This window comes from Scyliorhinus torazame, chromosome 17, assembly GCF_047496885.1.
Source record: "Scyliorhinus torazame isolate Kashiwa2021f chromosome 17, sScyTor2.1, whole genome shotgun sequence".
Taxonomy (NCBI): domain Eukaryota; kingdom Metazoa; phylum Chordata; class Chondrichthyes; order Carcharhiniformes; family Scyliorhinidae; genus Scyliorhinus; species Scyliorhinus torazame.
In genome coordinates this window covers 33201541-33228187 of record NC_092723.1, presented here as the reverse complement: position 1 = coordinate 33228187, position 26647 = coordinate 33201541, and the positions used below count along the sequence as shown (strand labels likewise).

At 40.1% G+C, this 26647-nt stretch overlaps 1 protein-coding gene across 3 annotated transcripts in view; it reads left to right on the top strand.

The window, feature by feature from the left end:
* The window catches only part of LOC140393817 (SRSF protein kinase 1-like), an 85817-nt gene that overhangs the window by 44625 nt on the left and 14545 nt on the right, over window positions 1–26647 (top strand). For 2 of the 3 annotated variants that reach the window (XM_072480294.1, XM_072480296.1), the window contains 12 exons: window positions 4907–5025; window positions 8720–8828; window positions 9534–9621; window positions 11439–11526; window positions 17187–17293; window positions 18875–19040; window positions 19969–19994; window positions 21496–21733; window positions 22456–22881; window positions 23926–24026; window positions 24228–24335; window positions 24745–24814. In XM_072480294.1, the coding sequence (XP_072336395.1) occupies window positions 4907–5025; window positions 8720–8828; window positions 9534–9621; window positions 11439–11526; window positions 17187–17293; window positions 18875–19040; window positions 19969–19994; window positions 21496–21733; window positions 22456–22881; window positions 23926–24026; window positions 24228–24335; window positions 24745–24814 (1646 nt within the window). The remainder of the gene's footprint in view (window positions 1–4906; window positions 5026–8719; window positions 8829–9533; window positions 9622–11438; window positions 11527–17186; window positions 17294–18874; window positions 19041–19968; window positions 19995–21495; window positions 21734–22455; window positions 22882–23925; window positions 24027–24227; window positions 24336–24744; window positions 24815–26647) is intronic. The other variant, XM_072480295.1, reaches the window with a different exon arrangement.

The window sequence follows — 26647 nt, the reverse complement described above, 5'->3', positions numbered from 1 at the left end:
TTATTTCAAATACAATATTTAAACCTTACCAGTGACCAATACAAAAAAAAAATGGATGTTTCCTGAATAGTTTCAACATCTAGGAAGAAGAAAGCAAAGTGCAAGTACTGTTCCCAGAACACTTGTACATATAGCCTACTATTGAATCATTGATTTTAAAATTGCTTTTCCCTTTTGGTCGACTTAAGATGTTCCTTCATTAATTTAACCATTGAACTCCCAGCTTAGAATTTTCACCTTGAGAACAAAAGAGAGTACCCAATCTTTTTTTCCAATTAAGGGGCAATTTAGTGTGGCCAATTGACCTACCCTGCACATCTTTTTGGGTTGTAGATGCGCGACCCACGCAGATATGGAGTGTGTGCAAACTCCACATGGAAAGTGACCCAGGGCTGGGATCGAACCCGCGTCTTCAGTGCCATGAGGCAGCAGTGCTAACCACTGCGCAACGTGCTGCCCAAATATCGCATTTTTAAGAAAAGCCGTACATTGTGCTTAGACATGCTCAGTAATTTGGAATAACTTAAATTTTTTAGTTGATCTTTGCAGTGATTAGAAAGAGTACACTGCTGGGTGGAGAGCTTCTCATGATTTTATGTTCTCTGAATGGCAGAATAAAGGGATTATTGAGAGATCTTTGAGCAGATATGTTTTGCATTTAGCCACATGCTCAGAATACACAAGAATAGAGAATTGTGCTTGCAGCAGTTAATAAACATAACAGTTCTTGCTATTCTATTGTCATCTTGTTGGATGCAGCTTCTAATAGTTTAGAGTTGTGAATATTTAATGAGATATATAATAGTCAATGTATTAAATCATTCATATCAAGCATTCGGAGTAACTGGCTTAGTTTTTGTGGAATTCGGGTAAATTACTCTACATGCCCTGAATCGAGTTCCAACCATTTAAAAGTTGGGATTTAATTCTGCTTTATTACCATGTCATGAGATAGTTAAGAATGGAATACCGAGATTTCAGTTCAGTTTCTAAAGGAAGTGGTTGAACAACTTTTTTATCTAAGTGCATTTAAAATGGTTAAATGTCTCAAGACACTTCACAGGAGCAGTTTGGTAGGAGGATATTGAAGTGGAGAGGTTTTGGGAGGGAATTTTAGCGTTTAAGGCCTCGACAGCTGCAGACATGGCTGCTCATGATGGAGCAAATAAATTGGGGGGTACAAGATGCCAGAATTGGAGGAGTGCAAATACTCCACTTGCTTGGAAAAGTGCAGCTCCAATAACACGAGCTCGACACCATCCAGGACAAAGCAGCTGGCTTGATTAGCACCCCATTCGCCACGGCGCAGTGGCAGCAGTGTGTAACATCTAAAAGATGCACTGCAGCAACTCGCCAAGATTGCTTCGGCTGCACTTTCCAAACCTGTGACCTCAACCACCTAGAAGGACAAGGGCAGCAGATGCATGTGAACCCCATCACCTGCAAGTTCCCCTCCAAGCCTTAAACAATCCTGATTTGGAACTATATTGCCGTTCCTTCACAGCTGGGTCAAAATCCAGGAACTCCCTTTCCAGCAGCACTGTGGGTGTACCTATAGTACCTAGACTGCATTGGTTCAAGAAGGCAACATATCACCACCTTCTTGAGGGCACTTGGGGATGGGCAGTAAATGCTGGTCTGGCCAGTGACGCCTAAATCACATTGACAAATGATATGTTGTAGAGCTGGTAGAAGTTCGGGGGAGAGGAGTGAGGACGTAGAGGGATTTGAAAATGAAGTTGAGATTCAAAGTGAATGTGTTGTTCAATCATGAGCCATTGTAGCTGAGTGAACATGGGTGATGGGTGATTTGTACTTTGTGAGGGTAGGAATGTGGGCAACAAAGTTGACGAGCTAAAGTTTACTCAGGGTAAAAGCTGGCAGGGCAGTGTGTCAGGATAATCAAATTTCTAGGGAACAAAGGCAAAGATGAGGGCTTCAGCCTCAGTTGAGCAGCAGCAAGAGTGAAGTTGGATGATGAAAGGGAGATGGAAATAGGCAGTCTTCGTGTCCGTGTATTTATATAGAGCAGATATTGTTCCCTTTACTCGAGGTGAAATGAATGCTGTAATTTAAGTGCTCCTGCGTGAAATTAAAATGACAGAAAATGGGGCAAAGATGACTTGCTTGAATTGTGAATGGACATAATACTGGTTGTGCCTGACTATATTGATTTACTAATTTACCCACTATGGATAAATAGTTTATCATTAAGACACAAAGTTTGAAAAAAAGTTGTGAATGGTGGTGGACAATTAAACAACTAATTGGAGAAGGGGGCTCCACAAATAACCTTTTCCTCAAAGATGGGGAAACCCAGCGCATAGCGTGAAGACTAGGTTGAACCATCTTTAGCTGCAAGTGCTGAGTGGATGATCCATCTCTGCCTCAGGATATCCCCAGCATCACAGAAGCCAGTCTGACCGATTCTATTCACTCCACATGATTAAAAAAAAAAAGGCTGAAGGCACTGGAGACTGCAAGCGCTATGGGCGAATGTTGCACAGCTGCAACATTCGCACCCACCCGTCCATGTAGACAATTGCCCAGGTCTGAACTGTCCACAGAAAGCAGGACAATGCAACCTGGTAAATTACTGTCTTGATCATCAGCGTGTTGGTAGAGGTCATTGATAGTGCTACCAAGCGACATTGAGCAATGACCTGCTCACTGACCCTTGATTTGGGTTCTACCAAGACTCCTTGGCTCCTCGTTACAGCCTTAATCTGAACATGGACAAAGGAGCTGAACTAGTGTGACTACTCTTGATATTAAGGCACTTGACAGAGTGTGGCATTGAGGAACCCCGGCAAACCTGAAGGTTTTGGGAATTGGAGAGGAACAACTCTCAAATGGTTAGTTATACCCAGCACAAAAACATGGTTGTAGGAGGACAATCATCTGAGTCCCAGGGCATTGTTGGGAGTTCCTTAGGCCAGCATAGGGTCCTAGGCCCAACTATCTTCAGCCTCTTCATTAATGATCTTCCATCATAACGTCAGAAGCGGGATGTTCACTGATGGTTACAAAATTGTTGACCCGATTCGTGAATCCTCAGGTACTGAAGGAGCCTGTACCCAAATGCAGCAAGACCATGGCAACATTGGGGCGTGGGCTGAAAAGTGGCAAGTAACATTCACTCCACAGGTGCCAGGCAATGACCGTCTCCAACAAGAGAGAATCCAACCATCTCCCCATGACATTCAATGGTATTACCATCACTGAATCGCCCCATGTCAACATTATGGGGGTTACCAGTGACCAGAAACAGAACTGAACCAGCCATATAAATACTGTGGCTGTAAGGACTGGTCAGAAGTTGGGGATACTGCAGTGAGTAACTATAACCTCCTTACTCTCTCAAAACCTGTCCCCCTACAAGGCACAAGTCAGAGTGTAATGGAATTTCTCCATTTGCCTGGATGAAGCGACTCCAACACTCAAAAGGCTTGACACCATCCAGGACACAGCCTGTTTGATTATCACCCTGTCCACCACCTTTAAATATTCACTCCCTCCAGCATGATGGACAGGGGCAGCAGCAGTGGGCAGTCACACTGCTCCTTTGATAACATCTTCCAAAACCTGTGATCTCTATCACCTAGAAAGACAAAGCAGCAGGTGCAAGGAAACACCACCCTCTGCAAGTTCCCTTTCAAGCCACACACCATCCCAGCTTTCATGTATATCACCATTTCTTCATTGTCACTGAGTACTGTGGGTGTACCCTAACCACATGGACTGCAGCAGTTCAAGAAGGTGACTCCTCGGTAGCTAGGCTTGAGCAACAAATGCGGGCCTAGCTAGCTAGCGATGACTACGCCCTATGAAATTATTTTTTTTTAATGTTTATGGTAGCTTATGCTTTCTCCTGTCATACTGTAGCTTGCACTCAAATTTTATTTGGAAAGAGAAGTGGAAACATGCATCACCACATAATTGCAAGATGGGAAATGCCCCTTTCTTGAAATACATTGGTGCGGTGATGATTTTTTTTTTCAGCGCATTGTACCATTGTATTGTGAGCAAAAATTCATGGATACAGCCGATCTACTAATCATACTTTTCCAGAAAAGTTGGCTTATTTCAATAATAGGAGCTTGCCAGTAACTGACCCCTTAATTCGCCTGCTTTGACAGTCCATTTAACCAGAACTATCAACCTTCTTGCTCCATCCACATGCATATCTCTTGATTTTCTTAATGTCCAAAAATCTATGAATCTCTATCTTGAATATATTTAATGACTGAGTGCCTACAGTCTTTGAAGTAGGGAATTCTAATTATTCCCAATCCACTCAAATGAAATCATTCCTCGCCCAGTGCAAAGTGGTCAACCCCTTGAGATGAGACTCTCCCGCCAGGGGAAATTATGTCTCTGAGGCCTCAACAGGATAATTGCGAAGCATTACTCGTTTCAGTGAGGCCCCTGTACATTCTACTCCATACCTGCTTGCAGAATTTCCCACTTGTCTCAAGAATCAATCTAGTGAACATTCATTGCAAGTCCAAGCAGGAAAATATATCCTCCTTTGGGTAAGGGGACCAAAACGGTACACAGTTCTCACCAAAGCCCGATATCATTGTAGCCAGATTTCCTTTAGAACTGCAATCCTGTGCATTAGAGCCTAACCAACTGTTTCCCTTCCTAATTACCTGCTGTCCCTACACATTGCCTTTCTGTGATTCTACTGTCTCCAAATGCTTCTGAATGCTAACATATTCTGTACTCTTTATAAGTGGTACATTGAGGAATAAATTATCTTATAGAAAGTAAGTCACCACTCGATGTTGATATTCAACAGTGGTAAAAATAAATCTTGGGTAGGTTAAAACCGTTTTAGCTGTAACTATGGAATTCCTCCGTGGGAGTATTTTGTAAATAAACATTTGGCTATTATTTTCAGGCCTGAGCCTCAACAAAGAGTCCATCCTACTACAGCAGAGTCTGAGGCACAAGAACCAGAGGATGAAATTTTGGGGTCTGATGATGAAGAACAAGAAGACCCAAGTGACTACTGTAAAGGCGAGTTTAATTCAGTCAGTACTGTTATAACTATTGTAAGGGTGAGTTTATTTGTAGCCACAAGCCATACCAGTATAGCCCATGAAGACCAAACGTCATGGTAGCCGTGTTCATGGATTTCCAAGCAGTAAATAATTTTTGTCTTGCTCTTCAAGCTGTAGAGTCTGATGCAAGATCAGCATTGGTGATCTGAGAACTGGCTATTGTTATTAGTGCTTGGAGGAATTCCTGCAGCTTCACCACCTCTTGCCTCCCACTGGACTCATCAGATTTTGAGAGACTGGTGTAAATGGTCATTGAAACGCACTTAACTAAATTTTCATGCTTGTCTGCTGAGCTGAAGTGTTTTACCCTGAGAGGTCATCTGCAATGCAGATGTATGTATGTAAGGCTCTTTTTTTTTTTAAAAAAAAAAGAGCGTCCTTGGACTGTTTGTACTGACCACCTTGACATCATTTTTCCTGCTCCAGAGAAGTGTTTGGGGATTCTATAATTATCTATGCGGGAGACATGGCCTTCCCATTAAGACCATTAAATTGGTTGTTGGACTTTCCTGGGGCTAAATGTACCAATGAAGCAATTGTGCCTAAATATACCCCATTTCAAGCAAGTTCCATGTCTGATAACCAAGATCCATTGGTATCAGCAGTTTAAAATCATGATGTACAAATGAAGGCAGCTATTCAATTCATCCTGATAAAATCTCCAATTTCTTTATGCCCCTCTCTATCCATGACAACTAAGTAAGAGGAAATAAAGTCTTGTGCAATATGGATATGAGCGATGTGCCAGAGGGTTGAGGGTGGGAGTTTCATTTGCAGTATCTCCGTTCAAAAAAAGTAAAAAGGGATAAGCTGGGTCATTGCAAATCATTTAAACTGGCTTTGCCTAAGGTGCCAAAAGGATGCAATGAATAATCGATGTTTTGGGCTAAAGAGTAACCAGTGATGACCCTCAGGTGAGGTTAATACATAAAATCTGGACTTGTTATTGGTAACACAATATCAAAATTTGCTAACGGTTCCCCAAGTGACTTTGGGGCAATGGACTGGTTAGGAGATTAGTTGGATGTGGGAAGTGTCGGGTGACATTTTGGAGGTGATTATGAGAGAATGTACATGAATACCAAGCAGAAAAAATGTAAAGTGGGCAGAAATGCTGAGAAATCTTTAAAAATGAGATGATCATAGATATATAAGCTTATGACTACAGATGACTACTAAAGTCATCGTGTATTTGCTCGCCAAAAGAACTATCCAGCATAATCCCACTTTCCAGCTCTTGATTTGTAGCCCTGTAGATTACGGCATGTAAAGTGAATATCCGTGCGCTTCTAAATTACGTTGAGAATTGCTCTCTCTGCCACCTTTTCAGACAGCGGGTTCCAGACCTTCACTTTTTGGGTAAAAAGCATTCTCATCAACTTCCTCCTTATTCTTCTGCAAGCTACTTTAAATTTATACCCCATGGTTAGTGATTGCACTGCTAATGGCACTAGATCCTCCTATCCATTCATAGTTGATGCATTTTTTTAAGTACCTGATATCCAGGATCTTGCACTGGACAATAATACACTGCACATGCTTCATCATCTGACCCTGTGACTTACGGCAGTACCATCTGTAAAGAGGACTAGCGTAGAAGAGTAGACTTTAATGACTCGCAATGTTGCAGCATGGAAACGTAATAACTGTTTTGTGCTGACAGCATCACCTCTTGAATAGATGGCTGCTGTAATAAAGCCTTCTGAAGAAATTAATATGCCATTTTTGGTGAACTTTTTGAGCATGGATTTATAATCACACACCACCCTATCCATGCTGTCATCTGGAAAGCACATTTTTAATAGTTCATTAATGTGATATGTATCATCTTTGAAAGCACAAAATATTGAAGAACCTTGGAGGTATTCAAAGACCTCAAATTAAGCAGCTCAATTTGTAGATAACCTTATGCCAGCAGACATGAGGCTTTTCACAGTAACTTCATTGCAGTGTTAATGCAAGTCTACTTGTGACAAAGATTATTATTAGATTGTTTTTACAGTAATTTCCTTGGTTGACATTTGTTTCTAGATTTTAGGAAAAAGTACCAGTTGTGCACTTTCCCTCTTGTCCTGGTTTGTCATCTTCATAAATTCAAACTTGACTATTTTACTATGCTGGATTGCTTTCTATGCAGGAGACAAAAACAAAATTTTGCATGACTAATTTGGGTGGTTAGTGAATTATGCATTCATATCCTGTTGCGTGCACGTTTTTAAACTCTCCAGTTAGTCCATGACTACTTCCCAATTAATTTGGCATTTAACAAATAATACCTTCACTATTTGAGCCTGTGTGAACTTGTTTTTCTAACGAGAAAATATAAGGATATCATACATTGGTGTTACTTTTGACGAGGAGTTACTGAATTGCAAGCACTTATCACAGATGAGCTATATTTAATTTGGGCCTTGAGAGGCGGATCCTTGGGATTCGCCAAGGCTGCTTCTCTATTTTATCTGGAACAAGAATCCATGCATTTTTGTTTTAAGAATTCCACCACCCAAGTCATAGCTGGAAAATAATTCTTGTACAGTTAATGGCCTTGCCCTTTTTCATGCATTTCACCAAACATCTGGTGAAATCAGCCTAAAAGATTGAAATTTTAAGCACCGATTAATGCAAATCATGTTTCTGCAATTTTTTTGCACAAGTTTTAAAGAATGTGGCCCTACCCACAAAGCTAGCTCTGCCCCAGGACAAATTTATCACCATTAGGAGTTTTGTTAACTGCATCTGTTTGAAGCACTTAATAGATGCTCTTAAAAATTAAGCTGAGCAAACGGTTTGACCACAAAAGACAGTTTTGGATCTTTTTAAAAATCTTTGAATTTTGTTTAATTTACTAAATAACTGACTAATGTACTCCAAGATGATGAGCAAAGTGTCTTTTCCCAGGTCATTTTAATTAGCTACTCACAGGTGGTGGATTGATGCAGTGGCTTTATCATTGTCAGCTGTGTTAATCTAACTGCACTGAGTTACAATTCTTAAATATATTGGAATATTTTTTCAAAGCAGAATTTTAAAAAATTGTGTTTTTAGAAGTTGCTTGGTTGCAGTTCATGGCAGATGCAAAAAGAGCTCTTCTAAACCAGTGCTATTCCTTCTGAATTGCTGATTGTGCCAAAGGCAGAAACTCTACCCCAATAATAAATACCTAGTTTTCGGTTTGACTTCAGGTAAAACGTAATTGGTGTAGTGGCTCCCATTTATGGGTTTTATGTAGTTTGGGAGGAGAGCAAACATGATGTCTATCTCGATATCCTTTTTATTTTAATCTTCCTGTGGTTTCATCACTGCTCCAAATCCCTGGGTTTAATGCCCAGCATCTCCACAAAATGTGTTATATAACGATATCAAGGAATATGAAGCCGGGGTGGATAATTAGAGTTGAAGATTAGTTTAGTTGACAGATTAAGCATGATCGAAGGGTTGCAAGGTCTACTCTAGCTGTGAAAGTGCACTCTGCTCAAGGTTGTGGAGATGCATTCTACTAGATGCATTTTAGTGTATTAACTTTAGTTATTAACTTTTATTTTCCAAGAACGTATACATAAGCTGCTGCCAATAATGAAACCAAAAGTACAGATTTCTTAAATTTTAACAGCTGGTATTTAAATATACATTGTCCCTTTTGGATCTTACAGGTGGATATCATCATGTCAAGATTGGTGATCTTTTTAATGGACGATACCATGTGATTCGAAAGCTGGGATGGGGCCATTTTTCTACAGTTTGGCTATGTTGGGATATTCAGTGAGTAAATTTTAACAAATGATTTACACCTCTAGCTATCTTTTCTGTGGTGGCTTCCATGTTGGATAATTTTAAGTAATTTGTGCAATTGATTACTGCAGGCATATTTTTATGGTTTGGAGTTCAGCGGCATAAGACCCATGTGCAGGTGGTGTCTTAGAGTCCAGGCCAACCATATTTAACAGACTGACTGGTAGCGGAGCTCTACAACTGCATTGTTTAACTTCACACTTTATTCATAACAAATATGGTGCTGCAATCTTGCTTTCATAAATGGATGCACCTGACTTACGATTTGGGGGAATTCTGCAAACTTTGAAGTCCTAATATGTTGTCTTGGTTAGAGTTGTCTCTAGGCGTGTCCTATTCAATCATCTAATACACAGGATTTATACACTGTTGTGGAAACGAAGTGAGAAGTTCCTTGTCAGTCATCATGTCACTCCTACCATCACTAAAATAATTGGTGGCTGACCAGTGTGTGTTTTTGTTTGGGTCAGTTGAAATCAAATCTGAGAGGAGGTTCAAGTTTCCTGTGTATTATTTGCACTTGAAATTAAAACAAAAGCACAAGACTTGTTTTTGATTTTAAAACTTGGGGAGATGTATCAAACTGCCAATTGTGTTTAGTATGGTCAAAAATGAAAGATTATTTCTATATCTTGTATTGAAAGGCATATTGAACTATTTTTTTTTTTTATTTAGAGGGAAAAGGTTTGTTGCCATGAAAGTTGTCAAAAGTGCTGAACATTACACAGAAACTGCCCTGGATGAAATAAAACTACTGAAAGCAGTAAGTATAGGTTTTTAATTTGAACATAAATAATGACTGCCATCTTAATAAAGGCCTTTAAACCCAGCCTCTAATCTTGGCCCTGTTGATGGTTATTGCGACAGGACGTGCAGCCCAGTTGTTTTGGTGACTATTTCTAGTTATACAATGACCCTACTGATTTCATCACTTTAAATGAGAGATCTGTTTATTCTGATGGTAGTGAAAAGGTGAGGAGTATTGAGGCTTATCCGAGATGACCAGTTTTTCAATAAATTTAAGTAGCCTGTCCAGGTGCAAATGGAAACAACTATAATCTGAGCTTGTACAATGTGAAATTCTGGCAGTTGCACACCAGATCAAAATAACATCTAATGTTAAAAGAATGTGGTGTACATTTTGTAGTGATTTTTAAAATGTAGTTAGCTTCATGTACAGTGCTCCATACAATACAGATCTCGAAGCTTTGACATGTTATAAGTCCCAGTATTTCCTACGTTCACATTCACAAGTGTTTGTTACCAAATTATAAATATTTTTTTTTTTTTTAAAAACTATGCTTCACTTTTGAATCTTGCACTCCACTAATAAGACAAAGGTTTTCAAGTAAATGTGTTTCTTAAAAGTATAGATCTTGTATGGTTGTACAGATTCTTGGTCAGAAACTAGAGTTGGTTTTGGGCACTGAGCCTTAAAAAAGAATATTTTGGCCTTGGAAGTCATAAAACACAGTCAATAGAAGGAGGAAGGGGATGTCGTCAATGTTTATAAAAATGGATTTAGGATAGATAAATAATGTCCTTTTGGTGCGGGAGTGAAAAGCAAGAGGATATAATCTTAAAATTCAAACTAGACCACTCGGGAGAGAAAACACTTCACTCCTAAGGGTTGTGGAAATCTGCAAATTATCCCCCCCCCCCCCCCCCCCCCCAAAGGCTACTGTTACAACAGATATAATTTTTAAGCTCAAGACTGAATAACTTTTGTTAGCTAAGGCTATCAAGAAATGGAATGAAGAGCTTAAGGGCAGATCAGCTCTAATCTAATTAAGTGACAGAACAGACTCGGGGTTAAATTGTCTGCTCCTATGATCGCTGCAAGGTAATCAAGTTAATTTCTAGATTGGGGACATTTATTTATTTTTCTCCAGTAGTTATTTTTTTAATTGAAGCATCTATAATTAAACTTGCATGAAAAATGTTTTTTTAAAGACTTGGCTAGACAGGTGCTAATATATTAATTTTGCCAACAAGAATGTGAGCAGTGATGTGACAGGATTTTCATTTTCTTTGGCTGAAACCTTCCCTCTCGAAGTAGCTGTAAGATCGATAGCAAAAACAGTTATGACAGCATACTTTAATTATATTTTAAAATATTACTAAGCATCGATCTGGTCCAACAACGATTCCTTGGGGATCTGGGGCCTCTGTATGAAAAGCACTTATTAAAATCCACTTGCAATTTTCATTGATTTAATAAGCATTTAGCTATTAATTTACAAATGCTGCAGATCTAAAGTTTTATTAGTATGTACTTGTTATGATTTGAGATTGTTCCACATATTATGTCTCCTGGGCCTCACAAACAATCTGCCTTCATTGATAAGCACATATTTCTATGAACTGAAGAGGCGTTATATGCTAAGTAAGCTGCTGGGTGAGCAGTGACCATTTTGTTACTGTTGTGGTATGGGTTTGTGCCTTTTGTTCATAATTGTTCTTTGAAAATAAGTTTTGAACTCTCAAACTTTATATTATTGTGTTAAGCCCATGCTTGCGTATATAGAATGGTAAGTTGATGAGAAAAAAAAATAAAAAATTCTTGGTCACCTTTTTCAGGTTCGCAATAGTGACCCCAATGACCCTAATAAAGAGAAGGTGGTTCAGTTATTGGATGACTTCAAAACTTCAGGAGTGAATGGTTCACGTATCCTTTTTAATAATGTTTTGCATTCCCAGCTGAATGATGGGTACTTTTTTGAAATTAAAGCAGTGGACTGTATCCGTGGTAAAGTCATAGCCATTTACGGCACAGGAAGTGCTAATTCGGCCCATCAAGCCCATGCTGGCTCCCTGCAGAGCAATCCAGCCAGTCCCACTCCTTGGTTTCTGTTGCCCTGCAGATTTATTTGCTTCAAGTGCCCATCCACTTTCCTTTTGGAATCAGTAATTGTTTCCACATCCACCGTCTTTGTAGGTTCCAGATCTTTGCCACTTATAGAGTTAAAGATGTTTACAGCACGGAAACAGGTCCTCCTTGCTGCATATAAAGGTTTTTCCCCTCGTTTCCCCGCATCTTTCGCCAAGAATTTTAAGGCTGTGTCCCCCCCCCCCCCCCCCGTGCTTTGACCACTATTCCTTGTGCCATCAGCTGATGGGAAGAATTTTTCCGTCTCTACGTTATCTAAGCCTGACTTAATTCTGTACACTATTAAACCTCCAGTCAATATATTTTGCTCCAAGGAGAACAGCCCCAGCCGTTCCAACTTAACACTGTGTAACTGAAACCGATCCTCCCCTCCCTTTCTCCCTCCCCTCCCTTTCTCCCTCCCCTCCCTTTCTCCCTCCCCTCCCTTTCTCCCCTCCCTCCCCTCCCATTCTCCTCTCCCCTCCCTCCCCTCCCATTCTCCTCTCCCCTCCCTCCCCTCCCATTCTCCTCTCCCCTCCCTCCCCTCCCATTCTCCTCTCCCCTCCCATTCTCCCCTCCCCTCCCATTCTCCCCCAGCCCTCATTCGATCCCTTGTAGCTTAGCCATGTCCTGTTGATATCATGTTCTGTTTTTCACACTTAAGTTTGGTGGTATAGGCAAATTTTGTCATTTTGCTCCATATTCCAAGAAGCATGTCATTTTTATCCAGTATGATGTCCCAGCACTGACACTTGGGGACACCTTTATTTGCCATATGCCAATCTGGAAATTACCATCTACCACAACCCGCTGCTTTCTGTCCGAAAGTCAGTATTTTGTCCAATTGCACACCGGCCTTCCTATTTCATAAGCCTCATTTATGTTAACCAGCCTTTTAAGTGGTATATTGTCAATGCTTTTTAAAATCCATACAAATAACACCCACCGCATTTGTTCATCAAGCTTTTCTGTTACTTCAAAAAGTAGAATTAGATTAGTCGAGCACAATCCGCACTTTACAGATCCATGCTGGTTCTTCTTAATTAACTGAAACCCCTCCAAGTGCCTGTTGATTTTTCCCTGATCAAATTTGCCAAAACCTTCCAACCATTGATGTTAGACTAACTGACTGTCCTTGCACTATTTCTTGAAATAAACATAACATTTTGCACCCATAAGACATAGGAGTGGAAGTAAGGCCATTCGGCCCATCGAGTCCACTCCACCATTCAATCATGGCTGATTTCAACTCCATTTACCCGCTCTCTCTCCATAGCCCTTAATTCCTCAAGAAATCAAGAATTTATCAACTTCTGTCTTAAAGACACTCAACGTCCCGGCCTCCCGCTTTCTGTGGCAATGAATTCCACAGACCCACCACTCTCTGGCTGAAGAAATTTCTCCTCATCTCTGTTCTAAAGTGACTCCCTTTTATTCTAAGGCTGTGCCACCGGGTCCTAGTCTCCCCTGCTAATGGAAACAACTTCCCTACGTCCACCCTATCTAAGCCATTCATTATCTTGTAAGTTTCTATTAGATCTCCCCTCAACCTCCTAAACTCCAATGAATATAATCCCAGGATCCTCAGAGGTTCATCGTATGTTAGGCCTACCATTCCTGGGATCATGCATGTGAATCTCCGCTGGACCTGCTCCAGTGCCAGTATGTCCTTCCTGAGGTGTGGGGCCCAAAATTGCTCACAGTATTCTAAATGGGGCCTAACTAATGCTTTATAAAGCTTCAGACGTACATCCCTGCTTTTATATTCAAAGCCTCTTGAGATGAATGACAACATTGCATTTGCTTTCTTAATTACGGACTCAACCTGCAAGTTTACCTTTAGAGAATCCTAGACTAGGGCTCCCAAGTCCCTTTGCACTTCAGCATTATGAATTTTGTCACCGTTTAGAAAATAGTCCACGCCTCTATTCTTTTTTCCAAAGTGCAAGACCTCGCACTTGCCAACGTTGAATTTCATCAGCCATTTCTTGGACCACTCTCCTAAACTGTCTAAATCTTTCTGCAGCCTCCCCACCTCCTCCATACTACCTGCCCCTCCACCTATCTTTGTATCATCGGCAAACTTAGCCAGAATGCCCCCCGTCCCGCCATCTAGATCGTTAATATATAAAGAAAACAGTTGTGGCCCCAACACTGAACCCTGCGGGACACCACTCGTCACCGGTTGCCATTCCGAAAAAGAACCTTTTATCCCAACTCTCTGCCTTCTGCCGGACAGCCAATCGTCAATCCATGTTAGTACCTTGCCTCGAATACCATGGGCCCTTATTTTACTCAGCAGTCTCCCGTGAGGCACCTTATCAAAGGCCTTTTGGAAGTCAAGATAGATAACATCCATTGGCTCTCCTTGGTCTAACCTATTTGTTATCTCTTCAAAGAGCTCTAACAGGTTTGTCAGGCAAGACCTCCCCTTACTAAATCCATGCTGACTTGTCCTAATCCGACCCTGCACTTCCAAGAATTTAGAAATCTCATCCTTAACAATGGATTCTAGAATCTTGCCAACAACCGAGGTTAGGCTAATTGGCCTATAATTTTCCATCTTTTTCCTTGTTCCCTTCTTGAACAGGGGGGTTACAACAGCGATTTTCCAATCCTCTGGGACTTTCCCTGACTCCAGTGACTTTTGAAAGATCATAACTAACGCCTCCACTATTTCTTCAGCTATCTCCTTTAAAACTCTAGGATGTAGCCCATCTGGGCCCGGGGATTTATCAATTTTTACCCACTCCATTTCCTCACAACTAAGGAAGCTCAAAATGAATCTGAGCCCTTTATCTCCACCCCTATGTTGTTTTGTTGCCTGATATCCAAAACCATGCATCCCAGGCTTATCTACCCTAAGCAGAGCCAACCTGTCTAGTACCTCCTCCCTTTCAATTCACTATCTATTGCCTATACTATCTGCAATTGCCTATGTTTTGTCGGTTTCCTCTTCTTTAATAAGCACCAATGTAAATTAAGTATTCTAACATTGACCTGTGCCTCTGAGCATACATCACTCGTTTTTCCCCTATTAGGACCCACTCCCTCTTGCTACCTGCTTATTATTTACATGCTGCCAGAAGATCTTTTGGTTCCTTTTATATTGACTGTGATCCTTATTCTCATGCTCTCTCTAAGCCTGTCTTTCTTTCCTCTTTACCTCCCCTCTTAACCTGTTGTATTTGACATGCTTTTCTCACCAGACATGCAGCAAAATACCCTTCCCTTTCTTTGTTTCTTGCTTTCCATTTCCTTTGTCATCCAAGGAACTCTGTTTTTGGCTCCCTTGTCTATCACCCTTGTTGGAATCTACCCAGCCTGTACCTGAAACGTTTCTTCATTGGGATCACTTCATGGAGGCCCCGCATTCTCAACCTTTCGTCTCACCTGAGGTGTGGTGATCCTCCTGTTAAATCACCACCAGTCAACTCTCCCCCTCAAAAGGGGAGAACAGCCTATGGTCACCTGGGTCTATGGTGACTTGACTTACTTTAAAGATCAACTATTGCTTCGTTACAGTTTTTTCTGGCAGTCTCTGGCTTCATTTTATCCCAGATAAATCCTTTCTCATCACATTGAAATTAGCCCTCTTCCAATTTAGGAGTTCCGTATAATATGGTTCCTTGCTGTTCTCCAGTACGAATTTAAACTGTATGATACGATAATCACTCTTGCCCAATTTTTCCCCAAAACACTTGTCCAAATGGTCCACTTCATTTCCCAGAACCAGATCCAGCAATGCCTCTTCTCTAGTTGGGCTAAGAACATACTGATCCAAGGATGGTCAAGAACAATTTCATAAACATGCCTGAAGATTTAGCTGAGTGACCTCTCTGCCTTGATGGGTTTCTACCTCTTGACTGCCCATTCCTGGTTTGTTAGTCTTCTGTTCCTCTATTACTCCACGGTCTATTCTGGAACTAAGACCTACATTTGGATATTTGCTGTTTAGCTGAAAGCCTGTTTTTTTTTTTCCTGACAGTTGGAGAAATAAGAATACTGAAGATTGATCTAGTTTGTCATTCAAATGATCAATGTAAATCTGTGGGGCGTTTTATTGTTGCTATGAGCAATGTTTTACATTAATGCATAGAAACATGGAAAATAGGAACAGAAGTAGGCCATTTGGCTTTTTGTGCCTGTTCCTCCATTCATTATGATCATGATTGATCATCCAAATCAGTAACCTGTCCCTGCTTCTCTTCTTCTCCCCCCCCCCCCCCCCCATGTCCGTTGATCCATTTAGCCCCAAAAGATACATCTAATTCCTTGAAAACATAACAATGCTTTGGCAACAACTGTTTCCTCTGTTGGCAAATTTCACAGGCTCACCATTCTCTGGGTGAAGAAATATCTTATCTCAGTCCTAAAAGGTTTACCCCATATCTTTAGAATATGACCCCTGGTTCTGGACACCCCTCCAATCGGGATCACCCTTCTTGCATCTACCCTGTTTAGTCCTGTTCGAATTTTATAGGTTTCTGAGATTCGCCCCTCATTCTTCTGAACTCCAGCAAATATAATCAACTCTATCTCCTCATACGTTAGTCCCGCTATCCCAAGAATCAGTCTAGTAAATCTTCTCTGTACTCCCTCTATAGCAAAAACATTCTGAGATAAGGAGACCAAAACTACACCGAATATTCCAGGTATGGCCTCGCCAAGGCCCTGTATGATTGCAGCAAGACATGGTTAACTATTATGAAGCGAACAAAATGGCCATATTCTGGAACTACCTGTTGGTGTATCCTCTGATTTTACTTGTCTGACTGATACAATCACATCTACTCTTGTCATATAAAAAAAAAAGCACAACTTTTTATTTCATAAATTGTGCTCAATAACTTCAGAAATGCAATGTCATACACTCGTAGATCAGCTAATACAGTCAGATCACTGTCCCACTGCCTCAACAGCATGCCTCAGAAAAGCAACCACTTTTATACCAGCGTGGGATCTTTTTAATTTCCGAGCCATATTTAGACCTGTCTGCATGCCATAGAAGTAAGCACATTGAATCAGACTTTTCAGCCCAAACAGTGCACACTGTTGCTTACCCTCCACATGAGCATGTAGGCACATGTATTAGAAACTAGTTAGATATTGCATAAACTCATCTTGTATTAAAGAACAAGTGACCTGCAGTCTATGATTATCCTTCCATTATTCTGGATTTTGTGCTGAGGTGCTGGTAATGCTTGGGTGGTGTTGGTGAAAGTACCTTCTTGAATAACCTATATGATCAATGTTCTTAGGATTGTTTTGGAAGATTTGAATTGTTTGAATAAGTGTGAGCTCAGTACATGCAACTGTAATTGACGTTGTGTTCTAAGTAAGCGTCCCTCCGGAGTATTGTGAGTTTTCTGGTTTGGATAACATGCTTGGTTTAATGCTAATTGTAGCCAGCATCTGAAGATTCAAGGCTGTAGGACGTATCCTTGACCTAGTTCAAGATGTTTGTATGGTGTTTGAGGTATTAGGTCATCATCTATTAAAGTGGATCATCAAATCAAACTACCAAGGACTTCCTATCAATTGTGTCAAAAGCATCATTCGACAAGTAAGTGTGTGCTTTTTATTTTTATTAAGAAAAGGAAATTATAAATGGGAGGATTTATAAATCCCTAAGTTTGGGGTCTCGTTAGAAAATTAATGGAACAATAATAAATTAAATCCCACAGTAGCTGACTGAATTTTATGCTGTATAATGCTCCCTCGTGTGGCAATCATGGTCAGTTCATTTTTCTGATTACCGATGGGAATGTATTTCCTTGCACAGTATGAAGCAATTTGTGCGAGGTTTGTTGCATGCTGATTCCCTTGGAAGTTGGCCGTGAGTTTTGTTCTGAAAATATAGTTGTCTAAAATGCGGAAATTTAGACTGCATTGTCGATTTCATGTTGTAATCTATAATCAGCTGCTCTGTTAACATTAGCTCACATTGCTTGGAGATGTTTGCATTGATTCTGCTTCTGGACTGCAGTGTTACAATTTCTTGCAGGAAATATTTATTTGGTTTACATGTTACTTATTCCATGTAACTAAACTTAAAATTGTATGATAGATGGGGGTTAGGAATTCCTCTGAATCTGTGCTTAGTTTTTATTACGCCCCCCCCCCCCCCCCCCCCCGGGAATTTTTTGTTATATAATTCGGAACTTCGTATGCAACCATCAGCATTAGCTGTGTCTCAGCTAGTAACAGCCTCACGCTCTGAATATGACATTGTGGGACTTCATGTCCTACTCTTGGACTTGACTGCACAAATCAGGGCTGACGTTCGGGTGTTATATTGAACAAATACTGTTGGAGTGTTGTGTCTTTTGGATACAATATTGAACAGGGTCTGCCCACTTGTGTAGAAATAAAACATCTTGCAGCACTTTCAAAGAGGGGCAATGGTTTCCTTGCTATTGGCAACGCTCAAACTGATTATCTAGTCATTACCACATTGTTCTTTTTGAGTATTTGCTGTGTGCATATTGGCTGCTGTCAGAGAATTTGATTACACGTGTTTAATTATCATTAAATTTAAGGATAAGTTTTGTGGTGAAGGTTTTACCACTTGATTTCTTATAGGCGATACGATAAACTTGAATATGAATTGAGTAAGCCTACAGAAAAGCTGATTTATAAAATTTTACAGTGCAGAAGGAGGCCATTCGGCCTGTCTGGTCTGCACCGGCCCTTAGAAAGAGCACCCTACTTAAGCCCACGCCTCCACCCTATTCCAGTGACCCCACCTAACCTCATGGACACTCTGGGGCAATTTAGCATGGCCAATCCACCTAACAACATCTTTGGACTGGGAGGAAACCCATGCAGACATGGGGAGAAAGTGCAAACTCCACACAGACAATCACCCGAGGCCAGAATTGAACCTGGGATCCTGGAGCTGTGGGGCAGCAGTGCTAGCCACTGTGTGCCCAGATTGAAAATTTACAAAAAGGTGAAAAAATGCACCCAAGTCTGAAGCCGGAAGATAGCTTCAAGTTTCAGGTGTTCCTTCACATTCCAATGGTGGTTATAAGGGTGTAACCAACATCAAAAATGTCATGTGTTCTTTCCGATAAGACAATTGGGATTTACTTGTGAACATGATCTGGTATAGTGTAACATTTTTTAAACTCACTCCTAATAGGTCCTTCAAGGACTGGATTATTTACATTCCAAGTGCAAGATTATCCACACGGACATAAAACCAGAAAACATCCTGTTGTGTGTGAATGAGCCTTACGTGCGGCGTCTGGCTGCAGAGGCGACAGAATGGCAAAAGGCTGGTGCTCCTCCACCATCTGGTTCTGCAGGTGAGTTTTTAATCAAAACAGCTCCTGATAGAAATTAAAGGAGAAGACCATTCATCTCATGTGGCTGTTATCCAAACTTTCAGCACTTAATCATTTTCCAGACCTTTTTCTATGCGATTTTATATTTTTCTTCAAATATTTATCCAATTTCCTCTTAAATGTCACAATTAACTTTTTCAGTGTCCAAATAGAAAAAAAAATATTGCCATCTCCCTTTACGCTTCCAATGTTAATCTTGTATTTTATGCATTTGTTTCAAGTTTCAGCTCACTGACTGCTCTTCTCGAACCTTTTAATTATGAATGCTTCTACGTAACATCCCTTTTATCTTTTCGCTCCTGGTGACTAACCAGATTTTTTTTCAAAGCTCTGAATGATATCCATCAATCATTGGGAGTATCTTGGTGATCTGAATTGTTCCTGGCTGCATGAAATTGCATCTGGTATTCCAACTCTGCCCTAACTATCTCTCCACTTCAGATGCTGCTTTTCCACTTTTCTATCCATTTGAAAGGTAGACGGCACTATTTGCTGGCAAATGTTGCAGGAATTAATCTAGAAGAGGGAAAGAAGCCTGCACAGGAAGAATGCCTTACAAATTCAAACCTGTCCTTTGTGCCTCTGCTAGGAAAGTTTTGTCATTATGCTCATAAAGCACTCTATCTTGTTTTAATCTATTCGGCTGAACCTGCAAAAGCCACATTGGCTTGGAGGACTTGTGCTTTTTTGTTGTGATGTTTTTGTGCACCAAGTCATGGTATCAAAATATGTGATGGGAAATAAATCTTTGACTTTCTGCTCAGCTTGTTTTACTCTATGCTGTGTATGGAATTTTTCTTTTCAGAGTATCTGAGCAGCTGATTTGCCAAAGCTTAGAAAATCATATTTTAACTTTATAATTTTTGTTTTGTTTTCCTTGTTCTTGTAGTGAGTACTGCACCACAGCCAAAACCTGTAAGTACTCTTCTCGATTCTGTTCTGGAGTTTTAATGTTCTCATTAGCAGTTTTGTTTAAAGCCGGCTGGACATGTATGTCTATTTTCCTCAATGTAAACCAGTTAGGATTCCGGCATTGTTTTATGTTCAGTCAAATCCTAAAGGTTTTACATAGACTCTAAATATGAACCACATTTAACCCACTGATTTTTATTAATTTCAGTTTATCACGTTGTAATCAAGTAATGGGTGCATCACATTTAAAAATAACCCAGGTCTCAATTCTGTGACACCTCGGGTTGATTTTTATAGAAAATTCAGCCCAAGTTATGCAACATGGGAATGTAAATTACAAATAATCCTGTTCAAAGTTTGAGGGATTTCTCAATTCGGGTTATGATATTGGTATCTATTTTTGTTTAGAAACATATACTAATATTGTCTTTAAAAACAGTTTGCTCTGCTCAACCTCTATGCTACCATTTCACAGCTTGCTATCTCCAGGTCTCACATCTGAATATTAAATAGCTTTGAGCAAAAAAAAAAAAAACCACGGATTTAGCATTTACAGCAATGCATCTCCTTGAATAGCACGTAGGGCCTAAGCATTCAACTGTTCATCTACAATTGTACTCTGTTAAACAAGACACAATCCATTTTTCTATCGTCAACAGATGAGGAAATACAGTTTTAAGTGCAGTACTTCAAAACATATGAACAATTATAGTTTCTACCAATCCAGCTGATGGCTGAAGATAACAGGCATTTATAATTGTTAAAGCTACTTTTCAGCCTAGGTATACAAGCTGCCAACTGGTGGTGGAAAATTGTCAGGTGATAACATTTTGTTCGGAACACTACTTAGACACCTAGAAAATGGCAGCAGAAGTATGTCATCAGCCCTTTTGAGCCTCTTCCACCATTCAATATAATTGTGGCTGATCCCAGTGCCATACTCCTGCACTCTCCCTGAAGCCTTTAGAGTCTAGAAATCGTATCTGTTTCCTTGTTAAATACATTCAGTGGGTTGGCGTCCTCCGCCTCTGTGATGGGGAATTCCATACGTTCACCACCCTCTTGAGTGAAGAGTTTCTCCTCCCCTCAATTCTAAAAGGCCTCCCTCATATCCTGAGACTGTGACTTCTTGCTCTGGAAAGCCCCTAGTCAGAGGAAGCATCATCCCTGTACATCAACATTTCCCAATCTCTCACCATTTAAGTAGTACTCTGCCATGCTTTTTTTGTTGCAGAAGTGGATAACTCCAGTTATCCACATTACATTTGCCACCCTCCAATGCATGTAATACAATTGCGAGGTGAGAAAAAAATGGAAGAAAAAATGAGCAACTAAATGGCAGAGCTTTGTTCTTGAAGGAAAGTCTATTTAATTATGAATCTGTAGAGTTTTGGCTATTGATGATCCTGAGGATGACTTGAGTATGATAGAAATAACATTCAAACTTAGATTTTAAAAAACAGATGTGTATTCATGTAAATCTAAATATTGCATTTTCATGTAGGCTGGAAAAATGTCTAGAAATAAAAAAAAGAAACTCAAGAAAAAGCAGAAGCGGCAAGCAGAGTTATTAGAGAAAAGAATGCAAGAAATTGAAGAGCTGGAACGAGGAACGGGAAATATGGATAAAGAGCAAGAATTGGAGGATGGTGACGATGGAGAGCCAGAAAATGAAGAGACTCAATGCGTCATCGAGCAAATGGATAAAACAATGGATAATATGGCCAATGAAGAACAAGGTAGTTTGTAGCCCCCTTAGAATAATCTGCAAATAATTCCTGTTGCACTTTCAGTGCTTTCCTCCCAAGTTGTCGTTTTTATCTGAATATTGGGAATGAAGTCTTTGACGTAAGGGATAAATGTGGTGTTCTATGCTTCTCATAAGTTTCATGGAAGGAATTTTTGTCTGCTCGGTTAAATGCTTTGGGTGTGATTTGGATGTTGAGCATCTAAAGCCGTTTGCTTTCTTGGGAATGTTTAAAATGTATATGGACCTTTTTATTGTTTCAAGAATTCTGTGTTGATGCAGTGCACAGGGTTTCCATGGCTTTTTATTGTCTTGACATTGACTGGTTCTCTGCTTTATGATTGCATTTATATTTCTCATGTTTTTGAGCTTTACTGTTCAATGTTTTTGAAATGTTCGAAGTATATTTAACAGCTGGTTTGAGGTAAACATTGGGCATTGGTGAAGTTGATACAGAGTTATTGTATTGATATTGTGACCTGCTCTTGTAATTACTGACAGCTAGAATTACTTACAAGAGACTTGTTAATTTCTTAATTCTGAATGTGTCTTGATAAACCTAAAACTGGCATACCAATGATTTTTGCATCCATTTGTTGAAACCACCTTTTTTATAGATAAACAGTGGTGTTTTCTCTCGTATCCCAGTTGCACGGTTGCTTTGTTTGTAAATCCGGAAAATTGTTTAAAATTTCTGTACTATATTAATGTTTATAGATGAAAATGAACCACAAGAGAAAGAACATTTAGAAGTTACTACTACTGAAAACACAAGGACAGAATCAATAAACTGCAATGGACATGTAGAGGTTGGTCCCCTTTCCAATCAAGTTAATAATGGACAAGAAGAAAATAAGGAAGATGTTAATCAAAACACCAACAATTGTGAGCCCAAGGAACCCTACAGAGGTGGAGACTTCTCCTTCCCTTGTGCTTATGACGTGTTAAATGAACTAATGCAAAATGGAACAGAGAAGAACCAAAACAACCAGAGTAATTACTCCGAAACGTGTGGACCTTTAATAACTGGAATGTTGGAATCAATGACCTGTAGTTTGAACTCTGATGGAAATCCATTAGATGAAAATGAGACCAAGCAGAATAGAAGTAGGGAAGATTCTGTCTGCAGCTCTGGAGACAATGGTTAGTTTTGTTTCAATTCCGTAAAACGCATGCGATATTTGGTACAAGTAGGACAATAGTTTTGGTATGTCTTGGATTTAATTTATATTTCCATCTAGATATTCCAGCATGGGCTGTTAGTTACTGAGAGCTAACTTTTTATGCATAGTGATGATAAATATGTGTGTGTAGAAAAGGTGAAGGTTGTAAGACATTAATTTAATCCTTCAGTATTCCAGTTGGAATCCTGGCTGTCTTCCTACAATTAACAGCATACATTCTTCCCTGCAACTCATGTTTCTGAATTTTATATCCGCAACAAACTTGGATGTTATTCCTTAGTACGGTTCCATCTGACATGGGACAAAACTTCACTGTTCAATATATCAAAATTTACAAACATTAATAAGCATCATCCTCAATCATCTCTGCTCCAGTGAGGAAATGTCCAGTTTTTCAAGCTTGCCTGCTCAGTTTGGTTGCCAACAATGGTGTTGGTACACTTTCTGTGGCTCTAATGTCCTTTCTATAATGTGCTTGAAATTGCTCTGCACCACTCTTTATAGTCTGCCAAATGTGAAAATTCTGCTTCACTTTTTCTTGGCTTTTCATAGGGTCTCTTTTACCTCTCGAACCTTCTATTCATCTGCAAATTAAGCATTTGAACGTTATTCTGTAATTCTTTCTAAAATGACTTGTTTCCTGCTTTTCATCAATTGCTCTACGAAGCTTGGTCAACTTGATTTCTGTTCATACTCAGCATTAAGTTTTGAACAGATGGAATATTAATTAGAATTATTGTGCAAAACCTCTGTTGCAGACAGGGAGAGGTGTGTGTTGGTTTAATTCAAACTATAGTAACACTAACGTTTACACACTTTTAGGTTGAGGAAGCCATTGTGCAGAGGTATATCTACTCCATGAAATCCAGAGTAGTAATCTTCCTCCTGTTCTGTACAGTTTAATTTTCCAAAAGTCACACTGTTGTCTAATTTTAAATTAACTTGCTTTGTCATTATAGAATGTTTCCAAGAATTTAATATTTGGATTGTGTTTATTTTGTAGGAAAATCAGATGCTGCCAGCTTGCTCATCAATCCTCTCGACCCATTGAATGCTGATGGTATCCAAGTTAAGATTGCAGATCTTGGAAATGCTTGCTGGGTTGTAAGTGGGCAATTTGATTCATTTCTGAATTACTTTTATATTTATTTCAAAGTGTGTTTCTTTAGATAATTAAAGTAGTTAGCTTAGATAACATGTAATTTTTTCATTATTTGGAAATTTGGGGGGGAAGGAATTTCAAGAACACGTCGAGACATCTGGCACCTCATTGCTTATGGTGAATATTAATTTTATCTCGTTTAGCACAAACATTTTACAGAGGACATCCAAACGAGACAATATCGGTCATTGGAGGTTCTAATTGGTGCTGGATACAGTACGCCTGCAGATATCTGGAGTACTGCTTGCATGGTATGTAAGATGGGATACTGAAAACTTTGCACGGACAAAACACCATGGAGTGGATTTTCCGGTTGTGCCCACCCAGATGAGAACCATTTGTATATTGTTGTATTTAATGTTCTCAAAGTCTTTCCCTAGAATGTTGGTAAATACTAATAGTTGTTATCTTTAGGATCTACAGTTCCATTCGGTATGTAGTAATAATCCTAAAACACCAGCTATACTATTTGAAATTAGTCCAGTTTATTTTTGCTTTATTTAAATTAAAGCTGAAGAAAGGTTCATGCGCCAAATCAAAGTGGTATTTTTAAAATCCCATTTCTGGTATGTTTGATCAGAATTATTTTAATAAATTTTGTATTTATTGTGTCCTTGGTAAACACATTATAATATTCCTTGCATTTCCTTCTCTCCAAAGGCATTTGAGCTTGCAACTGGAGATTATTTGTTTGAGCCTCATTCTGGTGAAGACTATTCCAGAGATGAAGGTGATTATCTTTTGGTGATGAATATTTTTAATCGTGCTCTTCCCTCTTAATTTCTGAGATAAGTGTTGCTTTAGCATGCGCAGCTTGACGATAAGATCCTTCCAGTTAAGTCTTTAATATAATTTGAATGCTGGAGATGGTTGTGATTGTTGTTGCCAATTGCTATCATCTGCAAACTTAAATTGGGTTGCTTATTTTTTTTGCTAAACCACTTAAGAATATTAATGCAATTCTACCTTTATCAGTAATAGATTGATTTGTACTCGTATGAATGGTATGCATTTCGTGCACAAAGATTAATTTTACCTTCAAAATGCCATTTCTGATTTAATTACATAAACATGTATTTTTTGCATAGTTTTTTTTAATGTTGGGTGTTTCCATAAAATGTTTTGCTCCAATTCATCCATTGTATAAAAATTGTTTGCATTTATCATATTTGAATCATAGCATGTGACGGGTCATTTTTTTGTTTATTAAACCTTTCTGCATATTGCGCTATTAATTTGCATGGTTTGTTTATTAATGAATACGCAAGTTACATCAACTTCACAGAAAATGGACTTCCGGAGCAGTTGCACGAAAGGTGGCTCTCCCTTGGGAACCTCAATTTAGACACTTTTTTTTTTTACCCATAAATCGGACACTGAAACAAAAAAAACTCCCCACCCTCGCCCTAAACTAACAACCACCTGAGGAAATGTCCTCAAACCAGTCACAGAGGCAGAAAAATAGTGCAGCAAAAGTCAGGAGAGAAAGATCCAGACCTCAGACACATGGAGCGAAGTATGGCAGAATATAGCAGACTGAGAGGGATCACCAACGTGAACGACGGCCCACCCACCGACAGGGCAGTGGATAGAGCTCTTGCACAGATTCCAAAAACACAGGGACTCCAAGGAGGACCTCATGCTGGACCCAAGTGGAAGGTGTAAGATCAGGAGAGCAGAATAAAGGATATTCGGGCTACCTGAGGGCAGAAACCTGATGTCTCGTAGATGCTCGGTAAGCTGGTCGAGAAGGAACGCTTCCTCAAGCCCCCAGAGGTAGACCAGGCCCACCAGTTGCTCTGGTAAAGGCCCAAAGCAGGAGAACCTCCACCGGCGATTAGTGCACAGCTCCATAAATACCAGGGTTAGGCGTGAATTCTGAATTTGAGGAGAAGCTCGTGGGAGGGCGACACAATCATCAGGACATTGGGGCTGACTTGACCAAGTGCCGGGCGGGGTTCAATGAGGCCAAAGTGACTTTATTCAAGAAACAGGTGCGTTTTGACATGTACCTGGCAAAACTCTGGGGAACATGCGGCAAAAACAGCTGGAAAGAGAGTAATAGCTGACAAAAATGGACCATTAACAATATTTCTTTGTGGGGGGGGGGGGGGGGGGAGGAATCATAGAATCATAGAATTTACAGTGCAGAAGGAGGCCATTCGGCCCATCAAGTCTGCACCGGCTCTTGGAAAGAGCACCCTACCGAGGCCCACACTACCCTATCCCCATAACCCAGTAACCCCACTCAACCAACCCTAAGGTCAATTTTGGACACTAAGGGCAATTTAGCATGGCCAATCCACCTAACCTGCACGTCTTTGGACTGTGGGAGGAAACCGGAGCACCCGGAGGAAACCCACGCAGAAACGGGGAGAACGTGCAGACTCCGCACAGACAGTGACCCAAGCCGGGAATCGAACCTGGGACCCTGGAGCTGTGAAGCAATTATGCTAACCACTCAGGAATGAGGGGATGGAAATGTACACCAAAGGGAGGGGAGGGGGGGAAGAGACCAAAACACCACGTTAGCGTGGGGAGGGGGGGGCAGAATGATGGTTAC